The following is a 24,337-nucleotide window of genomic DNA, read 5'->3' on the forward strand; positions in this document are numbered from 1 at the left end:
ATATGCCTGTGTGTGTGTGTGGGGGGGGATGGGTAGAGAGAATCCTCAAGCAGTCTCCCTACTGAGCACAGCGCTCAATCCCACCACCCCAGGGATCATGACCCAGACCTAAACCAAGAGCTGGGCACTTAGCCAACGGAGCCACCCAGGCACCCCACCATCTGTTATACTCTTAATGATAACACATGAAAGAAATACCTGTTTTTAGGAATAGTTGAAAGCAAAGTCTCCTTATCGACATGCTCACTTTTGGTACCTTGAGGATCAGGATTCTGTGGTGACATCGTTTGTCTTCGATGATCCATCTCAGCCCTGCACCCAGTCGCACTTTTACTGACAGACTTAGGTGTCCTATGTCTTTGAGAAAGACGTTCAGAAGAGATAGAAAGTCCTAGAAGATGAGAGAAATCATCTCAATATCAAAAAGTTCTTTCAGTCATTTTTCATTATACCAAACAAGACAGTGCAAGTTCTTCCTGTTACCCTACCAACTAGCCTCTTCCATAATGTTTTTTAAAGACGAATGCCTGGGACTTTCAGTTAAAGATAGTATTCAATACACACATTAGATTCTGTTTCCTCTTGACATCCCACTACTATAAGCATTAACAGAGATCATCTTAAAAGGCAGAATGTTACAAGGACAAAGAATGCCTCCCCTTTTATTTCTCAGGAGCTTTTTTTTTTAAAAAAGATTTTATTTATTTATTTATTTATTTGAGAGAGAGAGAGAGAGAAAGAGAGCGCTCACTAGTAGGGGTGGGCGGGGCAGAGGGAGAAGCAGACTCCCGCCTGACCAGACAAACCCACATGGGGCTCAATCCCAGGACCCTGAGATTATGACCTGAGCTGAAGACAGACACTTAACCAACTGAACTACAAGGGAGATCTTACTCCGTTTTTAAAATCTGAAACACAATTTCAAGGACAAAGGGAACTAAAAAAAGAAACAATAACCAGACAATTTTGGAAGTTGTAATGTTAGATGAGTGAGTGGGATATTATTTAGTAGACCCAAGAAAATAAATTCTAAGCTACCAGTCACAGTCAGGAAAGAGGAGAAATGACCCAATTTATACCATGGCATCCCTCAAAAGAATTGGTGGTCTCAAGTATGTCTGGAAACAGAGATGTGAAGGGAGCTAAAAACAGAAGATTGGTTCAAAGTTAGTTTAAAGAAAGAACAAATGGAGCCCTTTCCTCATTCTGCACAGGTAGGCAACTGTCATAATGCCCCCACACTCTCACCACCCAAACCAGAAGACTAGAAAGGTTTACTTCCTGAAAAAGTGAAAGAAAAAGTCTCTGGCTTAGGGGATACCAGGTAAGGTTAAGAGATTGGTACTATATGGAAATAAGGGGATCACAAACAAACAGTTCAGACGCTTAGTTTTTTTCCCTCCCACCTGGCTCCTGAAAGATGGCTGGCCGGAATAATACCCTCTAGGCAACAGACAGGAAGAATCTTTTCTGGGGAGCCAACTAGCCCATGAAAAAAGAATTAAATATAGTGATGTACAGATTCCTAGCACAATGGCCCAGGTAAATCACCCCACAGTAAAGCCCCGATTACCTACGTGCTACTGGACAGAGACCTATTCTTAACCATAAGCAGCCAATGAATGATCACCAGACTCCCAAGGAAATCCTCCAGTACAAGAGATGGAAACAAAAACCAAGCAAATGAAAGTTTCTTGGAACAAATACTGACTGTACAGGGGAAAGAAAACAGAAAAGCTATCGTTAACATCCTCAGAAAGGTAAGACAGTGCACTTAACAAAGAAGTACAGAATGTTATAAAACGGGACATTCCAAGAATGAGAAAGAGGTCTTGGGAATTTAAACTATGAGAGCAAAACCAAAAACCAAAAACAACCATGAGAGCCAACATGAAAGCTGAGGAAATAAGGAAGTAAAAAACAAGTACAGGAAAAATTATAAAAATAGTCTATTTGCCAGAAAAAAGATAAAATAGATGTTTCTAAAAAGAAAGATCAGAGAGGACCAAGGAGAGTAAATTCAAGGAACAATTCACACACACACACACACACACACACACACAAGAACACACAAAAGAAAACAAAAAATACACTGCACAATTCGAGGGGAAAAAAATCCACATAGTCGAACAACTCAAGACTCCAACAAAACCCTAAGAACTAAAAGTGGTTGGGATGGCTCAGTCAGTTAAGTGTCTGCCTTCAGCTCAGGTCATGATCCCAACATCCTGGGACTGAGCCCCACATCCAGCTCCCTGATCAGCAGGATGCCTGCTTCTTCCTCTGTCTGCCCCTCCCTGCAGCTTGTGCTCTCATACTCTCTCTCTCTCTCTGACAAATAAAATAAAATCTTAAAAAAAAAAAAAGAGAGAGAGAGAAAGAAAGAAAAAGAAAACAAAAGAGAACTAAAAGTGGCTGGCTCTAGGGATTGACAAATGGGGTGAGGGGCCTTCCTTGGGGGACTTTGCTTTGTCACAAGCCTCATACAAACCATGTGCTCTGTAATGAGAACTCAGTTTTAACAAGATATATTTGGGCCATAAACCTTAATCTCCCCAGTCATAAATGCCAAGTTGGGTACATGAAAGAACAGTGATGAGTTCCTTGGGAAGTTAGTGGCAAGGAGCCGTGTTACTAGCAGGAAGCAATTCCTGGGTTTGTTGGAGGTGCAGCTGCTTAGAGTAAAGAATCCAAATGAAACTACACCAGGTGTGATAGCTAAACTGACAGGAAGGTTATATATAATATATTTGAGGTGATAAATTTCCATTTTAATATAAATATTAGATAGCAGCTCAAATTTACGTTCAGAAAATTTCCCCATGGACACAGTTAAATAATAGGGAAAAAAATATCCCTTCAGCTGATTGGTATCTGAAGAGGGCTTGGCCCCTTTCTCCTTGAAAACAAACATCTAGCACTTAAAGCACTGATAGAAGTGTCCACCGAAACTTATGGAAGAGATCACTTCAGCTCTGACCTCTTATCACGTGGCTTTTAAATAATTTCCATCTACATATATAAATTCAACCTAATAAAGACAGCCTATGAAAAATAACTACTAAAAATTCATAAAGAAAAATCATAAGGTCAGTTAGAAAATCATAAGAATGGTTTTCTGAAGTATTAAAAACTGGTTTCACGGGGCGCCTGGGTGGCTCAGTGGGTTAAAGCCTCTGCTTTCGGCTCAGGTCATGATCCCAGGGTCCTGGGATCGAGCCCCACATCGGGCTCTCTGCTCAGCAGGGAGCCTGCTTCCTTCTCTCTCTCCCTGCCTCTCTGCCTACTTGTGATCTCTGTCTGTCAAATAAATAAATAAAAATCTTTAAAAAAAAAAAAAAAAAAACTGGTTTCACTCTGGAAAACAGCATGGAGGTTCATCAAAAAGTTGAAAATAGAGTTACCTTATGACCCAGCAATTGCACTACTGGGTATTTACCCTAAAGATACAAACGTAGTGATTTGAAGGGGCATGTGCACCTGAATGTTTATGGCAGCAATGTCCACAATAGCCAAACTATGGAAAGAGCCTAGATGTCCATCAACAGATGAATGGATAAAGAAGACGCGGTATATATACACAATGGAATACTATGCAGCCATCAAAAAAAAAATGAAATCTTGCCATTTGCGATGACGTGGATGGAACTAGAGGGTATTATGCTTAGGAAAATAAGTCAATCAGAGAAAGACAACTATCATATGATCTTCCTGATATGAGGATGTGGAGATACAACATGGGGGTTTGATGGGTAGGAAAATAAATGAAACAAGATGGGATCGGGAGGGAGACAAACCATAAGAGACTCTTAATGTCACAAAACAAACTGAGGGTTGCCAGGGGGCGGAGGGTAGGGAGAGGGTGGTGGGGTTATGGACATTGGGGAGGGTATGTGCTATGGTGAGTGCTGTGAAGTGTGTAAACCTGGCGATTCACAGACCTGTACCCCTGGGGCTAATAATACATTATATGCTTATAAAAAAATTTAAAAAAAAAAAAAAAAAAGCTGGTTTCACTGGAATATTTTTAAAATAGGAAATTAGTACATTCACTGTTTCATAAAATCTGAGAAAACTAAACCGAACTTCCATTTTCCATAAGTTTCATTTTAAAGCACAGCTAAAGAAGGGTGAGGGTTTGATGCCTGAGATGCTTGTGCTTAATTTCTAAACCAGCTGATTAACCTGAAGAAAATCATACTTCCATCATGTCCCTTACCTCTTGGGATCCTGTGACCTACACAGGACCATGGGGTTAAGCGGTAATAACAGATGTGAAATTGCTTAGAAAATATAAGAGCCATTTTAGAAGACACAGCATATTTCATCTAATCATATACATCCAAACGCACCTTGCATATGTAAGTGAGTATGTAGTCTACTTTCCAGACTCAAAGAGACTCGGTTGGCTTCATATGAAAACTATTTTCGGCCTCTTACCTAAGCTCCCAAGTATTTCTCTCAATGAGTCTTAGCAGAAAAACGAACCTGAGAAGGATTTAACAGGACTTTCGATTCTGAAAAATCCAGCATCAAACACTATTTTATCAACTTCCTTTGGCATTACAGAGGACGCTGCCTCCACAGGTTCTTCCTGCTTCATCCTCTCTCTCATCGCATTTTTTATGGCAGCGAGGCGATTTCTAGCTGCAATTCTTCCGCCATCGTCCTGTTTGGGCTTACTTGCTACCCCTGAGACAACTTTCTTCTGCAAAGAGAAATTATGTATTAAAGCTACTCATTATCATCTTAGAAGAAAAACAATTAAAACATACATAAAATATTAAACACAGTCATCATATGCTAAGCAGTTTCCTTGTATGTGCTAACAATGCCAGAGGCCAAAGGCAAAGGACAAGCCACTGCCCTCGAGGAGTTCACAGCTTAAGGAAGGGCTAGATATAGATACTAAGAATAATAAATGTCAAGATATGGACAAAATCAGACAGCTATAAGACAAAACAAGGCTATAACCTAAGTCATCAAGAAAGACTGACAGAAGTAGCCTGTGCTGGAATCACGGTTAGCCAGGCTACCAGATGGAATGAGGAAAGGTCTGAGCACAGAGAACAGCATGGCTGCAAAGCCAGAAGTGAAAGAAAATGCAGAGGAGGTAAAGTGGAAGGAGGTAAGCAACAGGTAGATTATAAAATCCCTTGCAGGTAACCATTTTAAGGAGCTACATTTATACAGAGGACATAGGAATAGAGCTTATCGATGATTTTTAATCAGTAGAGTAATATCATCAGCTTTGTGATTCAGAAAGGCCATTCTGTCCATGGCCCAGAGAAGGGACTGGAAGGTTACCAGCCAGTTGGGAAGACTACTGTACTGATAATAAGAAAAGATGACAGTAGTTAGGTTAAGGAGGAAAATGGAAAAACATGAATGGCTTCAAGAGATATCTAAGGGGGCAAACTGAGAGGACTTGGCAATCTATTGGATATGTGTGTGTGGTAGAGATGATGAACCAGAGAAAGGACTAAAGAAGATAGCCGGGTTTCTACCTTGGACATCTAGTGAAATGCCAATACTATTCTCTGAGACAGAGAAACAGTGATGTGTGTCCAGATGATTTTAGTTTGGAACATAACTTAAAATCTTAAGGTACATGGAGTCAGGATATATAGAGCTAGAGCTTAACATTAAGTGTGGTTTGAAATACAGATTTGGGATTCATCACAGAATGGGTAAGACTGTACAGAGAGAATGTGGAAGAAAAAAAATAGAGTTGAGGTAGAAATACGGATATCACAAACATGTAAGGGTAAAAGGAAAACCAAACTGCAAACATGACTGAAGAATGGGCACAAAGGCAGGAGGAGAATCAGAATATAATCTCAAGAAAGAGGGAATCAACCACATTTAATCCTGCAAGGGGGTTGGATTTTAAAATTAAGTATCTAATAATTCAGTGACTAGAGAATCAATACTCTTGGTGATAACTGTTCTAGAGGCAGAGAGAGAGGTGAAGCTGAATTGCAGTGAGTTGGAGAGAGAAGTGAGAACCAACATAGTAGCAACAGAGTACAGACAGCTTTTTCTAGAAGACTGTCTGTGATAAGGAGTTGGGAACATCACAAGATGTTTTTTTCTTTAATGGAAATAAAGATAAATTCTAATCCAACTAATTCAGACTCTTAAACATATCTAAAAACTGATGGAAAAGGAGAAAACAAGGCTAAATGATGGGATGAGAGACCAGTGAAGAAGAGGTCAGAGGGAAGGGTATCAAAGTAGAGGTAATAGTTTTAGTTTATTTGTCCCATAATCTTAACAGCAGCCTGTAGAATAAAGTAAGAGGAGACAGAGACACCTGGTGATGAGGGACAGAATTACAAGGCTCTGACTGAATGTCCTGCTGACACAGCCATTATGTGGAGCACTGATGACATTGATGTTTCCAGGACCAGGTACTCAATAAGAAATACCCACAGTGGCTTCAAAATATTCCAGCTTTCTTCCCCATTTCACAAATCTGAAATCCATTCATTTAATTTAGTCACTTGTCATGAGACTTCATTAGTAAAATGACACTGTAATAGGTTCTTTTAATATTCTACCACCTTAAACTCCTACGGTAGGATTTAAAACAGATCTTATTTGGATTACATAATAATAACCAATTTAGAAACCTGATTCTAAACCAAAGGTCTTCTAAAATATAAAGAAAAACTGGCAACATGCAAAGTGGTTTGAGAAGCATCATCTGCCCAAGAACATTTGAGTTCAAAACATTATTAGAAACAAAGAGACAGGAATGGAAATGTATCATGTTAACAAAGCAAATGTTACAGAAAATAAGAAAATTTACAAGATAAAGCATAGGGAAGAAGATAGATATTCTAAAGAGCCATTTGTTCCTCTCTGCTATTTAAGAATTCTTTCATTTTGAAATAGATCACTCAAAAGACTACATAAAAGAGAGGTGGCATAGCCTACTGACTAAGAAACACAGATTCTGGAACGAGAAAGTCTGGCCCTGAAACCCAGCTCCACTTTTTGCAAGTAATTTCTGGTTGTCAGGTTCCTCAACTGTAAAATGGGGAGCAGAACCCCATGGGGAGCACAACAGGATTGTTGTGATGATTAAATGAGTTTATACAAGTGAAATATGTGGAACAGTACTTGGCGCAGACCACACATTATAGGAATTATGTAGTGCTACTATTAGAATTACAACAAAATGGAGAGGCACAGTTTGCAGTAAAAAACAAACATGCAGATACCCACTGTTTAGTAACTTAGAAGCCCTTTAGGAGTCCCAATTCAATTACAGCCCCCCCCTCCCTCCAGAAATGACACTAAATTTAGTGTTGACCATTTCCTTATTCTTTCTTCAAAGGCAATCAGGACGTTGTAATTAATACATGGAACTTTATTTGAAAAAGATAAAAAATCTGAAGCTAAATGTTTTTAAGGCTTAAAAATAAAAATTTGTTAAAGTAGAAAAGTCTGTATGAGAAATTTGGATATAAAACCACAAACTTACCCGAACAACTTTTTTGCTTATATTATTATTGTTCTGCCATCCAGATTCCTCAAGTTTGGTCAAATTGTTGAATTTTTGGTTTACATCTTCTATCTGTTAATAAATAAAGTACAAGTTTATCAGATTAAAGCTAACCACTGAAGCTTCAAAAAAAATTAAGAATGGTGACTTGGACTGGTGGCATATAATTTAAACTAAGTCATTCTTAATTTAGTATTCAAATCAAGAATTTTTTTTTAGGATTTTATTTATTCAATAGAGAGAGAGAACACAAGCAGGGGGAGTGGCAGACAGAGGAAGAAGCAGGCTCCCCAATGAGCAAGGAGCCCGATGTGAGACTGATGCGAGACTTGATCCCAGGACTCTAGGATCATGACATGAGTCACTTAACCGACTGAGCCACTCAGGCGTCTCCCTAAAAAAGAATTCTTATGGTAAATTGCTGTCATTTTTTGTTTTACAAGCTTCTAATATCTACATAAAATATGAAGAACCCTCCTAATTTATTTTTGACCATTAAAATGCAGGAGATATTTATATGTTTTTATGTTTTATTTCCTAAATTATACAATGTGAACACAGAACACATTATGTCTTCTTCTTCTTTTTTTAAATTTTTAAACACAATGTCTTCTGCAAATACTTTTTCTCAGTCTATGGTTTGCCTTCTCATTCTCTTGACACAATGTCATTTTAAAAGATTCAAGTAATATATCCACTAGCAGAATGAGAACGTATGAGACCCTTATCCTCCTGGTACGATCCTCATCTCTTCTAGTTATCTGAAGGGGTGCTTTCTGTGTGCCACTTTAGGGAAGGTTAGAACAAGCCTTCCCACATTCCAGTCAGGGCTTACATTAACCTCCACTGCGTCTAAAACACATAGCTCCGAGAGAGGTCACTGTGCAGACATAAACAAGATTTGGGGCACCTGGGTGGGTCGGTGGGTTGAAGCCTCTGCCTTCAGCTTGGGTCATGATCCCAGGGTCCTGGGACTGAGCCCCACATCGGGGGGCTAAATATAATACCTGATTTCTCAGCAAGGAGCCTGCTTCCGCTTTCTCTGCCTGCCTCTCTGCCTACTTGTGATCTCAGTCTGTCAAATAAATAAATAAAATCTTTTTAAAAAAATAAATAAATAAACAAGATGGGGGGCCAAAGATGGCTTCAGTGATGTCAGTGTATGATCCTTATCCATCTGGTATTTCCAATTTCCTCCAAAGAGGTCACAACTGTCAACAGGTAGCAAACATGCCCACATTCCCCTACTACGCATATATACACATATGTATTCTCAGTTTCTCTCCTGAAAAAATGTAAGTTCCAAAAAGACTCAGGATTACACTTATGATCAACTGATGTTCAACGAATGTGTCAATATAATTCAATGAGAAAACGATAGTTTTTTCAACGACAGTGCCGGGGAAATTGAATATCCACAGAAAAGAGATGAATTTAGATTCTTACCTGTATCATACACAAAAATGAACTCAAATGAATCAGATACCAAACTGTGGAACCAAAACTACAATACTTTTAGAAGAAAACATAGGATAATCTGTTAGCTGACATTAGGCAGAAAGAGTTCTCAGACATCTAGAGCCATCCAACTTAATTTGAAAAAACAAATTTTATATAAAGGGTCAGGAATCAAAATAGCCTTGGATTTCTCAACAGCAACACTGAAACACTGAAAGCTGAGAGAAAATGCCCTCAACACTCTGAGGTAAAATAACTTCCAACCCAGAGTTGTGTACCCAGCCAATCACATGTGAGGGTGAAAAGGCAGTTTTTAGACACCCAATGTCTCAAATTTTACCCTCATGTTCCTTTTCTTAGGAAACCAAGTGAGAACATATCACCAAAAATGAGGGAGTAAACGAAGAAGCAGAAGGTGGGACTGATCTCCAGATGGGGGCTATGGGAATGGGGGGCTGAGGTGAGTTGAGGTGGGCAGTTAGGAAGATGTAGTTGAGGTTGGAGCAGGAGGACATAGGTCTCTGTGAGATTGGGCTCTGGGAAGCTGAACTAAATATAATACCTGATTTCTTTGCTTTTTAAATTGTGTTGAGGAGGTTTATACAGACTTTAGAGGTGAACTGATGATAGGCACAGAAAGACTAAACAAATGAAAAGCAAAAATGATTCAGTAGAGAAAAAAGGAAGAAAACATAATAATGTCCATTGCTGTATAGCCCAGATGTGAATAGTGTTTAGGAAGTCAGGATGATGTGTTGGTTTATGTCCAGTTTTTATATATTTACCAGTTTTCATAATAATGAGCTGGTTTGGGGCACCTCGGTGGCTCAGTGGGTTAAAGCCTCTGCCTTCAGCTCGGGTCATGATCGAGTCCCGCATTGGGCTCTCTGCTAAGCGGGGAGACTGCTTCCCTTCCTCTCACTCTGCCTGCCTCTCTGCCTACTTGTGATCTCTCTCTGTCATATGAATAAAAAAAAATTAATAAAATAAATAATGAGCTGGTTCACTACCATCCTTTAAAAGCAGCCAATTAGGCGCGCCTGGGTGGCTCAGAGGGTTAAAGCCTCTGCCTTCGGCTAGGTCATGACCCCAGGGTCCTGGGATTGAGCCCCACATCGCATCTGGCTCTCTGCTCAGCAGGGAGCCTGCTTCTTCCTCTCTCTCTGCCTACTTGCAATCTCTGTCTGTCAAATAAATAAATAAATAATCTTAAAAAAAAAAAAAAGCAGCCAATTATTTTGTGTTTTTCAGTGTTGTATTAATTGATATATTTGAAGATTTTTTATGTCTTCATATTGTTTATGTTTATCATCTACTGATCATTTCCCAGCTTCGGCTTTTGGGAGCCTCTTCAAGTTAGCTCTGGGAGAACTCTTTTGAGATTTAATCTAATATTATAAAACTTAGCAGATATAAATGCACAATTCAGTGATTTTCAGTAAATTGGCAGAGTTGTGCAACCATTGCCACAATCCAAATGTAGAATATTTTTAGCATTAAAGATCTTCTTTCCTATGTGCTTGCTAGTCAATCCCCATTCCCATACCCAGCCCCAGGCAAGTAACTCTCTGTGGATTTGTCTTCTCTGGACAGTTGATATTAAATAGAATAATACAATATATAGTCTTTCGTATGTGGCTTCTTTCACTTAGCATTATGTTTTTGAGGTTTTTCCATGTTATAACATGTATCTGTACTTTGTTGCTTTTCATTGCTGAGGAGCATTTCACTGTATAAATACATCACTCTCTAGTCATCAGTTGAGGGACAATTGGATTGTCTCTACTTTGGTGAAGATGAATAATCTTCTGTGAATATTCACGCAGAAATCTTAGGGTGGACATTTGTTTTCATTTCTCATGGGGTAAATATCTAGATATTGCTGGGACATATAGTAAATTTACATTCAACTTTTTAAGAAACTGCCAAGCTATTTTCCAAAGTGATGGTAACATTTTACTTTCCCATCAACAGCATATGAGTTTTCCTAAGATTCCGCATCCTCAGACATTAACTTCATTTTCCAACTTTCTATAAAATCTTATATTTCTGCTCTCATAGTTTTTAACTTCAAAGAGTAATTTTTGTTGTTCTTGGAATGTTCTTTTTTTAATAGCTGCTCTTATTTGGCAGAGGAAATGCCTGGTCTCTTTGAGAATACTAACATTTGCATTTAAAAGTTATTTTCTTCTTTATTATCCTCATTTCCTCCAACCAAAAAGCTTTCTTTCTGGGGTGCTTTAACTTATTTTTTTCCCCTCAGGTTTGAGGCTTCCCTCAAATGGCTAGTGGTTCCTGAAATGGTATTTTGTATGTTACTGGCTACTGGTTCCTGAAATAGTATTTTGTATGTTAATCTCTAAGTTAAGGTCAAAAAGCTATAGAAAGTGTCATGTCCTCCCACACTTTTCCTGATCTTCCTAGTGAGTTCCACTATCATACATTACATTAGAGTATGTACGTACATTAGAGTGCAGTTATATGTTGTGTCTGACTCTCTAATAAGTTACAAACTTCTCTGGGAGAGAGAATGAGCCTGTTTTTCAACTCCTGGCACGATGCTTGGCACACAGTAAGAACTCAGTAATTGCTAGCTGATCTTAACTAGTAAAGACTAAATTTGTTCATTTTTCTCAAATATAGTTATTAAAGTCTATACAACAGTTGAATATAATCTCAATTTCCAAACCTTTTGGAAATCACCCTGACAACATAGGAAAGAAGTGGACATCAGTTATAACATTTAGATAGTACTGGGGCACCCAAGTGGTTCAGTCAGTTAGGAATCCAGCTCTTGGTATCAGCTCAGGTCATGATCTCGGGCTGTAGGATCAAGCCCCATGATAGGCTCCATGCTCAGTGGGGAGTCTGATTAAATTCTCTCTCCCTCGACCCCTCCCACCGCTTGTGCTCTCTTTTCTGCTATATAATCAATCAATCTTTAAAATTTAGACAGTGCTTTACAGTTCATAAAAATATTATCTCTCATTTAATATTACAGGTACCTAAAATGAGCACCCATTATCCCCATTATTTTATTTTTACTAACTCCATTTTCAAAAAGACCCACAGAGTTAATACACAGAAAATGCTTAGCTACATACCTGAAAACTAACCATATCCCAAAATCCATCCAGATCTGTACAAGTAGTCTCCTTTTCACCTCGTTTATATTCACAATTGTCCACCAGTCCTTCAAACTGCTTGAACCTTTCTTTCATAAGGAGTCTTGTTTGCCCAACTGCTGTGCGAATGAGATCTTTAGCTAAAGGAAATATGAAGTTGAAAGTTAAAGGACAAAACTGGACCTTTATTGCCAGCCTACCAGCTGATAAGAAGACCTCAAAGTAAATAACCTCAGGCTTATAGAATCAAATTCTTACCTTCATGCAAAACGAAAAATATCACTACAAAACTTTATTTTACAAATACTGAGCATTCACTATCTGCTTTAATTCCTGCTAAAAATTAGCAATATTCATTCTCATACATATTGTTGTACAATCAAGAGCACTCTCCTTGTATTTAATAAGAATTCAATAACAAACCTAATAAGAATTCATCACACATCAGTATCAATGAAAGACTTCACACTGACAAAATACAAATGATTTTTTTTCTAAACAGCTTCCCCAAATAAGTAAGATTAAGGAACTTTCCTGAAAACCCGTTCCATATTGATTTAGGTAATTTTCATTTAGAATATTTATGTTTGATTAGACAATAACAGTTACAGACGCCACTCATAGTTATATCAATCGAATAACGGGTAAATGTCTAATTTTCAGGAATAACAATCAATATTCTAATTACTTAAATCTTTGAAATCATGTACCATTTTAGTACAGAGATATTAGCAAACATATGTTGACATATAAAAAATTCTTGTTGCTTTGAATAACAATGTAGCCAGTTCAGCTGAACAACCCTAGATCTTTGTTATGGATAAATATAACCATATTTTAAAAACCAAAACTAAAACAAAAAAATATAAATGTTCCCTCACCATCATCTGGAATGTCCAATTCAAGCTTCCTGTCCCACTCAAGGCAGTGCAAAGTTAATTTCTCAGTTTCTGAACGAAGAATATTTCTAAAATTATGACATACATTTCAGTTTTATTAAATGTTCCTTATATTAATACCTAAGTATTCACATTCTGGCACATGTAACATTAGGAAGGTTTAAAAGATAGTCACAATGTTAATTTTTCAGAGTTGATGCTGACTTTCTGAACTGTGATACATTAAAATCCACAAATCCAAGTTGATACACTCTGTCCCTCTTTCTACATCTAAAACATACCCAAATGGTTAATGTCAAGAGCCGCTTTTCATGCTAGTATTTCCAATTTCTTCCATTCTTATTTTTTAAAGACTTTATACAATCAGATGTTCCTTACTTCTCCTGTTATTAGCTCTTTGTTATTGTCCACGGAGCTAAGACCAACCCAACTCTCAAGAGTAAGTTGAAGGTAAAAACTGTTAAGTATGAAACAACAATGATAGAGCCTTTCTGATTCTCTATAATTCTTAGGCTTTGCTTGCCACTCCAAAGGCAGCGGTTCTCAACGGGGGTCAATTTTGTCCTCTAGGACACATTTGACAATGTCTAGAGGCATTTGTGTGTCATGAACCGGAGGAGCACTACTGGCCAAGGATGTTACCAAACAACCTACAACGCAGAAGGTGGTCCCCATAACAATTATCTTGTCTAAGATGTCAATAGTGCCAAGGTTAAGAAACACTGGCCTAAGGTAAGTGTAATCTGTTTCTTTCTGAAAAGCATCCTCACAGGAGAAACTGAGAATAGTTTTTGTTTTTTAGAAGAAAACTTCAGCTGTTTATATCCAGTGGCATGACAGAGAATGACTTAATTTACTAGAAAAGAGAACTGGCTTAGATCTGACATTATTTAGTTGGGTAAATTGCTTATTATCTCAATGTCTCATAGTTGAAAACACAATGGACTAGCTAAATTGCTAAAATCCTTTATAATTCTGAAATTTTGTGCTCTAAAAATAATTGAAGCGGCTTTCAAACATATAAAAAGATACTCATTCATAATTGAATAAATATTGAGACTATAGGCAAGATAATATTTCTTATCTACTTAATTGGCAAAGCTCAAAAAATTGTTAACATTATATTGGAAAAGGTATGAGAATGTTCTTGCTATGTTCATTCATGAATAATAGCATGGGGTGCCTGGGTGGCTTAGGCAGTTAAGGGTGTGACTCTTGATTTCAGTTCAGGTCATGATCGTGGGGTTGTGAGATGAGCCCTGCGTGAGGTTCCATGCTGGACTGGAGTCTGCTTCAGATTCTCTCTTTCCCTATTCTTTTGCCCCTCTGCCCCTCGCTTGCATGCACACATGCTTGCTCTCAAAAAAAAAAAAAAACACAACAACAACAAAAAAAAAACGCCAAAAACCCACAACATATACATAAACATGTATGTGTGCATGCCTGCATGTGAACTATAATTTAGAAAATTTGAATATTGACTGGATATTTTATGACATCAAGTAATTATTATGATTATGTTAACCACAATAAGTGTTACGGTTATGTTAACAGGAGTCTTTAACTTTGAAAAATACCGACAAAAATATTTATGGATGAAGTGATATGATTATCTGGGATATTCTTAAAATATCTTGAGTCAGAAGTATATGGGAATAAATATGAAACAAGATTGACCATGAGTGATGGGGGTTCAGTGTACAAGTCCCTGCACCTTCATATATGTTAGAATTTTCCACAATAAAAAGCTTAAAAAAAAATAGCAACATTAAATCATTTCCTGTGTAATGTGGAAGGTTGGGGCCTGTCTCCAAATGCAGTCCTCTGATTTGTTTCCAAAGTCTGTAGGTGACATGGTTGAGGTTCCCCAAATAGGATGTTAATTTTCACTCTTCACAGTTGGAGAAAAGTAATCCTATCTCATGATTTAGTAGGCCAAAGAGTTTCCTAACATCTCCCACTATCCTTCTTTTATAAAATATTAACTTGGTTCTTTTTTTTGGTGTGGTCGGGGGGAGTAGGAGAAAATAGGAACTCCCCATACTCCCTTGCTGAAGGGAATGTAAATTGAGGTCGTTACATATTTTCACATGAGAGAACTGGAAAGTATACAAAGTTGTTCTTTGTAGCCTTGGGTGTATTAGTAAAAGACAGAACTCAATGTAAATAATCAGCAACAGCAATATACTATTAAGTCAATTGTGGTTCTTTCACATACTTGGATACTATGTGGTCACTAAACACACACACATATCCACACCCACAAACAAAATAACAACACGAAAAAGCTCTGTAAGTATTAAAATGGAATGTCTCCTACAATAAACATTAAATGAAAACAGAATAGTAAGCTATTATTTGTATAAAAAAAGGAAAAAATACATATTTTTGTCTCCCTATCTATTTTACCTATCTCAAAGTTTTCTTTCACAAAGCATGAATAACACTTGCCTCCATGGAAGGTTTGAATTGCGGCGTTAGGAGATAGTTGGGAAAGGGCTTCTCACTTGTACCTTTTTCTACCTTTCAAATTGGAAACCACATGAAAGAAAATACTAGCTACTGAAAAAATACATTTTATGAGACTGACGCGCTGCCTACTGCGCTAAGGAGGCACCTTTGAAAAAATACATTTTAAAAAACAAATGAAAATCACCCAGAGTCTAATTTATCTATTATATCAAGGTTAAAATAGTTTAATTTCCGTTTTAAATATCTACACATTAATACAAATTCTTACACTAGGAACACCTGGACAAACCTGAAATATGGCACATCGTGGCGGGGCTGAGATACCTGATCTTCATTTATTTCAAGTGATGGGACTTCTTTTATTGTAAGGTCATCTGAATTTTTAGTAGTCTCATCTTTATTTAAGACATGTTCTACATTCCCTACAAAAGACAAATTTTAAAAATCCTTTCATTCTTTTGTTGTTGAATTTTAACATTTTATTTCTGCTTCAATGATTTCATTTACCACATCTCCTCTAAAAGGTCTCAATGATTTCATCTCTTCAAATTTACATTTATTTTCTCCTTTTTCTCAGTCTGCATTCCTAATCCCAGATGTCTTTCCCCATATTTCCCATCTCTTCTAACCTTGTGGGGATTGAAAACAAATCTCTGATAAATCACAATCCAGAAGGCAAGTAAATATTTAATTAAAATACCATACCTTTATTCCAAACTGTTAGAGAACCCAAAGTACACTGTAGTTTATCTGAATCTTGATGTACTATCTGCATAGAGTAAGCTTTACATTGTTGAGCCAAAATTTCTTTTGTCACTTCTTGAGTCTTATCACTGAAAACAAGAGCAAAAATATACTTCTTGAACCATAAATCCTATACATCTAATTGAAGGATTTCAAAATTACATTGCTTTTTAAAAACCTGAGATAAAAATAGAAATGTATGGTGTTTTAAAGTTTGTTTATTTAATCTCTACACCCAGCGTGGGGCTTGAACTCATGACTCCATGATCAAGAGTTGCAGGCGCTTCTGACTGAGCCAGCCAGGTGCCCCAGAAGTATGTTCATTTTAAAAACAACATATCCGGGCGCCTGGGTGGGCTCAGTGGGTTAAGCCTCTGCCTTCAGCACAGGTCATGATCTCAGGGTCCTGGGATCGAGTCCCGAATCATGCTCTCTGCTTGGCAGGGAGCCTGCTTCCTTGTCCCTCTTTCTCTGCCTTCCTCTCAGCCTACTTGTGATCTCTCTCTGTCAAATAAATAAAAAAAATCTTAAAAAAAATTTATATATATATATATATATATATATATATACATTCCAGAGCAGAAAAATTTAAACACCTATATAGTGGGGATGCCCATCTTTACTAATTGTAATGAGATCTAAAGATTTGAAGATCTCTTAGCAGAACAAACACTTAATAGTCTTGCTGCTGCTGGGCAGTTTCTAGTAAATTTGCCAACAGCCAGTCTACAAAACAATCTTGCCTTTTAAAGATTCCAAGTGATCCCACCATTAAGGCCTGCCCCTCATTTTGCAAGTTAATCATTTTTGCCTTTAGAGGTAATTTTTCTAAAGTAATTCTCAGCAAAAAACCACAAACAAAAGCCCATGTCTGAGCTACAGTATTATAGCAATTACTTCTTTCTAAAACTTTATTTATAAGTGATAAATAGTCATTTATTAAAAACAACAAAACACAAATTGTACTGTCAAAATAATGTTAATAACAATGCACAGGAAATAGCAAAAGTGTCAAATAGATTATTGTAGCTTCCTGAAGCATTTTTTTAAAAACCAAAATTTCACGATTTATAAGTAAATAAACTAAATAAAAACTTTTAAAAAGCACTTGCTAAATCTAAGAAAGGCATTTGTTACCTATCTTTGCAAGAAATTCATTAACATTACATTCTTACACTTCTGTTTTTAAAGGGGTCCAGGCATAACTGGGTGTCAAGAAAGCATTGGCACTTCTGGGAGTCATAGGTGTTACTTGATAGGTCTTCAGGCCATCCAGCGGCTGAAACATAAAATCCTGAGGTGCAAAGGATTTCTTCCCTTTCATTTTTGCAGTGTTTGTCTTAGGTAAGTTCTCCATCTTTGGTAAGATTCCATCTGGATCCATTCTCTTAGTTGCACTGGTTTGTGAACCCAAAGTATTTTCTTCACTATCGACTTTGAAAGAAACGACCTAGTTGTGAGTAAACAGAATAGAGTGAGAATTCCTCTTCTGGGGATACAGTTGACCGATTCTTACAGGACTGAAAATGTGGAAACTGAGTTATATGTCCCACAAACATAATTTAAAAAGACAAACACAAACACAGTGAAATGAATAGAAGGAATCATAAGACCACCTGCAATAAACCATTACTATGAATCAGAAAGAGAGAGAACCAATCTTCGTTATAGGAATAAATAATAGTTTTAGGTGTTACAACACATTAAAATATATGAAAATTAAGGTGGAAAAATTAACTCACCTAACAAAAACAAAATCTTTTTACTTAGATTATGCTGATAATTACAATAGTTTCAGAATCAGAAATCCAATGTTTATTAGATGACTACTTCTGTCAAGTACCAAATCCTTTTTGCAAATAATCTTAATTATAAATAACCTTGTCATATAAGCAAAATTATTTTTCAGTGTTATACAGTAAGATAAACCATATAAAATGTGAAGCATATCTTCTTTTTCAAGTCAATTTGTTTTTTTTTTCACTTGAGATATAAATTAACATATAACATTACATTAGGTTTAAGTATATAAAATGATTCAATATTTGTATATATTGTGAAATGATCACCACAGTAAGTCTAGTTAATACCATACATAGTTATAAAGTTTTTTTTTCTTGTGATGAAAACTTTTAAGATCTACTCTCTTTATAAGTTTCAAATATGCAATATAGAATTATTAACTACAGTCACCATGTAGTATGTTACATCCCAGGACTTACTTATTTTGTAACTGGAAGTTTGTAACTTTTGACTTCCCCGCATCCATTTCATGTAGTCATTTAAATATAATTTTTAGAAGTTTCTGATTTTCGACAAGATATGAACGGGAACCAGAGTATCTCAACCTGGACAAGAATTTAAGGGTGACAATGTCCCTGAGGCCAACATGGCAGTGAAAGTAAAAACCTAGGTTAACCCTTATGGAGGAAATCAATCTTATGGGAAGAACTAGGAGATCCAGGTGCTTGCTTACAAAGATTTATCCTATACTGCCTTCCTTGGAGGAGCTAAGTTTGATTCTTATGAGAATCTAGCCAGGTTTCGTACACTCTAGCAAAACTTTTATTTTTAGGGTTATGGAATTATAACGTGGATTATAAGCCAAGGAATTGGGTCCTCAAATTGGGGTCTCTTTTTTGAAGATTCTACTAGGCTCTATGCTAGATGCTGTCAGAAATTTAGCTTATTTCATGGGACACCTGGATGGCTCAGCCTGCTACCCATCTGCTTTCAGCTCAGGTCATGATCCTAGGGTCCTGGGGACTCCTTGCTCAGCCTGTTTTACCTTCAGCCTGCTGCTCCCCCAGCTTGTGCTCTCTAGCAAATAAATAAATAAAATCTTTAAAAAAAGAAATGTGTGTTATTTCATATTTATTTAAAAAGATTTTATTTATATAAAAAAAAAGATTTTATTTATTTATTTGAGAGGGAGACAGCACGAGCAGGAGGGGCAGAGGGAGAGGGAGAGAGAAAACATCTCAAACAGACTCCACACTGAGCATGGAACCTGACGCAGGGCTCAGTCCCAGAACCCTGAGATCATGACCTCAGCTGAAACCAAGAGTCGGATGCTTATCTGACTGTGCCACCCAGGTGTCCCAGATTATTTCATCTTAAAACTACTTATGTAAAGTAGTGCAAGTTAGAGATGGGAAAACAAACTCATAACTTGCCCAAGGTTATCTAGCTAATTGGAAGCAGAGACAATATTCAAAGTCATGTCTAAATGAATCCAAAGTCAATATATTTCACTCTACTCTATCTTATCTCTTAGTGAATTTCCGTGTGAAGGTTTCTGTCAGCTGCGTTATTATATTTATCTCCCGTTAACCAAATTATGCTTTCTCTAGCTATAAAGCTCTGAGGATGTAATACTTGAAAAACAACAAAAGTAAATCCTTTTGATGCTTCTTAATGGCTCAAGACGTTTTAACACACATGTAGCTTAACCCTCTTGAAACAGTTCAGTATGCTTAATTTCAACTTTATGAAAATAGCAATAAGATTTTCAAAATATCTAGAAATAAATAGGTGTTTATACTTTACCTTGTCAGGTTTTGTTTCTATCTTTTTGGCAGGTCTTCCTTGATTTGGTGTCTTTCTTTCTGTTTCATTATCTAAAATAAAAGTGAAATAAGACAGCCATTTTGACTAGATAGAAAATACTGCTTTTAAAGGATCAGGTAATTTGGAAAAGGAAAAAAGGCAACAAGAAGAATGTATATCTTAAAGGATTTTTTGATAAAGAGTAATAAATGAGATAAAAACCGATGAAATTTCCTGCCAAGTATAGGCCATCTTTTTTCAAAACAAAACTAAGGTGTCAAGGTATTTTACTTTTGTCTCTGACTACCAAATACCTATTTGTTATAGAAAATTAGGAAAATAAAGAAAAGCACAAAACCCCCACAAAATAAAAAAAAATAACCCAAGGGGTGCCTGGGTGGCTCAGTGGGTTAAAGCCTCTGCCTTCAACTCAGGTCATGATTTCAGGGTCCTGGGATCGAGCCCCACATCAGGCTCTCTATTCTGCAGGGAGCCTGCTACCCTGCCCCCCCACCCCGCCCTGCTGCTCTGCCTACTTGTGATCTCTGTCAAATAAATAAATAAAATCTTAAAAAAAAAAAAAAAAACACCCAAGATTACATTACTCAGTAACAATCACTGTTGACACTCTAGGATATATTTTTCCAGTTTTATCCTAGGTTCACATAGTCACATACATGTTTTAGGATTGTGATCATACTGCTCAGAATTTGATCTGTTATTCTTTGTGCACTTAATCTATTTAATTCTTTCATAACACTGTTCTTTGATGTTTCCATTGTATTTCGCCAAATGGACGGGCTCTAATTTATTTGGGTTATTCATTTCTCTCTTTGAAGCGCTGCTAACACCAGATCAGGTACTTCCATCTTTGAGCACCCACTGTGTGTAGTTGACTGCTGAGGCATGGAAACTACCTTGGGAACTGGAATCTCTTATTTCTTTGCCTCTTATCCAGAGTTCTACATGATGATTTTTAAAACTGAACTCAAAAGCATCAAAGACCAAAACATCCTAGAACAGCCATTGATCAAGAAATAGTTCTTACCTTTAGTAGCTCTTGCAACTGGCTTTTCTGTTGTAGTAGAGGAGACGGTTCTGGCAATCTGCTTTGCTGCCTGAGTGGCTGATCGAGTCATTCTCATGGATGTGGTCATTACGGGCTGTGTGACTGTGAGAAAAAAATAACCAAATCAAATGTTTGCTGCTATTATTAAATTACTGTTGTGGCAACATCAGAGCTTATTAAGATATATAATATAATAACTGCTAAATTCCTACCTTTTTTCTCTTTGTCCAACACTTTTCTTTCAGAAGTTTGTCTCTGACCAGGTCGGATTGTTCGAACATCACTCCCATTATTAATCTATTTAAAAGATTAGGTGCTATGTGATTTAACTGCATAATGAATCAAATTGCCACTTTTTTGGGGGGGCAGTTTTCCAAGTCATTTTATTCATTCAACCATACAAAGATTCCCACACATCTCTGCTACCCCCACCTTCTTCTGAAGAGGAGTGGAGTGAGATGGAGAGAAGGATTGAGCAAACCCCATCCCCCCAGGGGTCACTTACAAAAGGGGGAAATGGGGGAGGGGGGAGACATCCTAAAAATAGCAATGAATAAATGAGGGGTAACAGAACCACAAACACAAGGCTGAGGCAGTGCCAGGGAGGGCGGTGGGGGTGTGGGGTGGATATGGAACCCTTCATGAATTTGCATGCATCCTGCTGCAGGGGCCAAGCTAACCTCTGGATTGTTCCAGTTTTAGCGTATGTGCTAGCGAAGTAAGCAAATTGCTACATATTTTATCTGTAAATTGACCCCATATCTCAAGTCTGTTTATTGTAAATGACCTGGCAAAAAATCTACTTCCCCAAATAAAATGAGATGAAGAAAAAAGGTTTGTTTTATACAATGGAAATTTTCCTCACAGCTTCTTTAGAATCTTAGACTTTAGAAAATGCTAATAAGGGGCACCTGGGTGGCTCAGTGGGTTAAAGCCTCTGCCTTTGGCTCAGGTCATGATCGAGCCCTGCATCGGGCTCTCTGCTCAGTGGGGAGCCTGCTTCCTCCTCTCTCTCTCTGCCTGCTTGTGATCTCTGTCTGTTAAATAAATAAATAAAATCTTTAAAAAAAGAAAATGCTAATAACCTGAGCTATTAAAAATAGCTGTCTATAATCTTCTGAGAATCCTTAAACATACCAGGCATGCTTTCACTTCAAGACCTTTGAATTGTGTCTAGAAACTTCTGGATAGAAAGCTCTTTCCCATGGTTCACTCTTCCACTCCTTCAAGACTTCACTCAAGATGCCACCATCTCAGTGAGACCCTACTTGACTGCCCCAATCCAAATCCCACCTGACACCCACTCTAGTACTCCCCTTCTCCCTTCGCTCTTTTTTTTTTTTTTACCTCCTCTATAATACAACCATCTGATCTGCTATATACATTTTTTTAAACTGTCTATCTCACATGTAAGCTCAATGAAAACAAGGAATTTTGTTCATTTTGTTCACTACTATACCCTAGAGAGAAACGGGGTAGACTCAAATGTTATTGAATACATGAAATTCAGGTTCCTCACCTGATGAAGAGGCATACTATTTTCTTCCTTGCCCACATCCCTTTATTTTAGTAATCTTCCTAATAACTTCAGTCACATGGTGTTTTGAAGACCTGTAAGTTTATAACACCCACCCTAGGTCTCTATTTTTATATCCCTATCTATATTTTTGATGACATAACAGAATGCATAACAGTAACTGCCCAGTAAACAAAAGAGTGTGACATAGGTTTAGCATACATCTCACAAAAGATGTCATGCAAAGATATTTTCAGTGAGTATTTCCTTAGTAGCCAAGACAGTTTTATCACCATTAACAATAATACAGATTTTGGTATCATTAACTCTAGCAAATTAATCACCACACTTAAAACTGGTATTAGATTAAAAACCAATTTACTCTGAGAAGAAAAGTACAATTTGTCATCTTTGAAACCATTACCTAATAATTGTCAACTCTACCTTAGTCTGCTCCATTTGGTCTTTGGCCTTTGACCTTGTAATCCGTTCAGAAGATGGAACAGCCTTAAAACAGTCAAAGAAAATAAAGTTTAAAAAATGAATTGGCAAAAAAAAAAAAAAAAATGAATTGGCAAAAGTTTAATCTCATGTCTCTCTTGAAATAAAATTTCCATTTTAAAGTTAAATTTTATCCTGATCATTTATGGCAAAAAGATACTTGCCAACTTGAATTCCTATTTTTTTCTGGTTCTGGCTTGGCTTAAAGTACATTTAAATTAGCAGCTTCAAAACCCATTTCTTGGGGTGCCTGGGTGGCACAGTGGTTTAAGCCTCTGCCTTCAGCTCAGGTCATGATCTCAGGGTCCTGGGATCGAGCCCCACATCGGGCTCTCTGCTCAGCAGGGAGCCTACTTCTCCCCCTTTCTGCCTGCCTCTCTGCCTACTTGTGATCTCTCTCTCTGTCAAATAAATAAATAAAATCTTTAAAAAAAACCCCAAAAGCTCATTTCTCAGTGAGCCGAAAGAAAAAATTTCAAGCCACAATTTCCAGGTATTTGAACTCTCATTAATAAGATTTGCTGGACTTATTCAGAAGGGAGTAGATGAACAGACTAGAGTATTAGGATCTTTTGTTTTCTGTTTAATGAAAAGATACTATACAGCTTACTCTCCCGGCTTTTACAGTTTGCCTTCGAGCCTCATGATTATGCATTTCTCCACTGTCAATAAGAAAATGGAGACTTGATCACAAAATGTGGAAAAAAACTAACATGAGAAAGACTGATTAAAAAGTGGCAAGAGGGGCGCCTGGGTGGCTCAGTGGGTTAAGCCTCTGCCTTCGGCTTGGGTCATGATCCCAGGGTGCTGGGATCTAGCCATGCATCGGGATTTCTGCTCAGCGGGGAGCCTGCTTCCTCCTCTCTCTCTGCCTGCCTCTCTGCCTACTTGTGATCTCTCTGTCCAATAAATAAATAAAATCTTAAAAAAAAAGTGGCAAGATCTTTATCAATTTTATCAATATTTATCAATTTTATAAAAAATTTTTTAAAAAAGTTTTATTTATTTATTTAACACAGAGAGGTATCACAAATAGAGAGGCAGACAGAGAGAGGGGGAAGCAGGCTCCCCGTTGAGCAGAGAGCCCAATGTGGGGCTCGATCCCAGGACCCTGAGACCATGACCTGAGCCAAAGGCAGAAGCTTAACCCACTGAGCCACCCAGGCACCCCAACTCTGTAAAATTTCTTAGACATAATCAGATTTCTCTCTTAGATAAGAAGTCATTTTCTTCCCTAAATCTCAGGGGAAATCTAGTGCTAAAGAAATTAGGCCCTTCTTAGATTGCACGGCCACCAGAATTCAACAGTGGCCATCTAAATAAAATTAAAAAAAATTATTGGTGAATCTTATTACTTAATACCGTGATGGGTCTCTTGTTCCCAATACACACACTATAATATATATATTTCCTTAAGTTTTTCATTTTATTCCCAGCATACTTAACATACAGTGTTATATTAGTTTCAAGTATATAATATAGTGATTCAAC

The 24,337-nt window shown here is 37.3% G+C and overlaps 1 protein-coding gene and 1 non-coding gene across 3 annotated transcripts in view; both read right to left on the reverse strand.

The window, feature by feature from the left end:
- DLGAP5 (DLG associated protein 5) overlaps positions 1-24,337 on the reverse strand; it is a 38,652-nt gene that overhangs the window by 7,790 nt on the left and 6,525 nt on the right. For both annotated transcript variants that reach the window (XM_059182154.1, XM_059182155.1), the window contains exons 4-15: positions 22,790-22,852; positions 21,042-21,126; positions 20,809-20,931; positions 19,761-19,831; positions 17,387-17,661; positions 16,173-16,300; positions 15,757-15,889; positions 12,978-13,063; positions 12,076-12,236; positions 7,493-7,585; positions 4,489-4,708; positions 199-391 (exon numbers count right to left, since the gene is read on the reverse strand). In XM_059182154.1, coding sequence (XP_059038137.1) covers positions 199-391; positions 4,489-4,708; positions 7,493-7,585; positions 12,076-12,236; positions 12,978-13,063; positions 15,757-15,889; positions 16,173-16,300; positions 17,387-17,661; positions 19,761-19,831; positions 20,809-20,931; positions 21,042-21,126; positions 22,790-22,852 — 1,631 coding nt within the window. The remainder of the gene's footprint in view (positions 1-198; positions 392-4,488; positions 4,709-7,492; positions 7,586-12,075; positions 12,237-12,977; positions 13,064-15,756; positions 15,890-16,172; positions 16,301-17,386; positions 17,662-19,760; positions 19,832-20,808; positions 20,932-21,041; positions 21,127-22,789; positions 22,853-24,337) is intronic.
- Positions 21,453-21,555, reverse strand: LOC131837458 (U6 spliceosomal RNA). Its single transcript, XR_009356057.1, has one exon. It is a non-coding gene; the product is annotated as a U6 spliceosomal RNA (small nuclear RNA).

This window comes from Mustela lutreola, chromosome 7 (assembly GCF_030435805.1).
Source record: "Mustela lutreola isolate mMusLut2 chromosome 7, mMusLut2.pri, whole genome shotgun sequence".
NCBI classification, from domain to species: Eukaryota; Metazoa; Chordata; class Mammalia; order Carnivora; family Mustelidae; genus Mustela; species Mustela lutreola.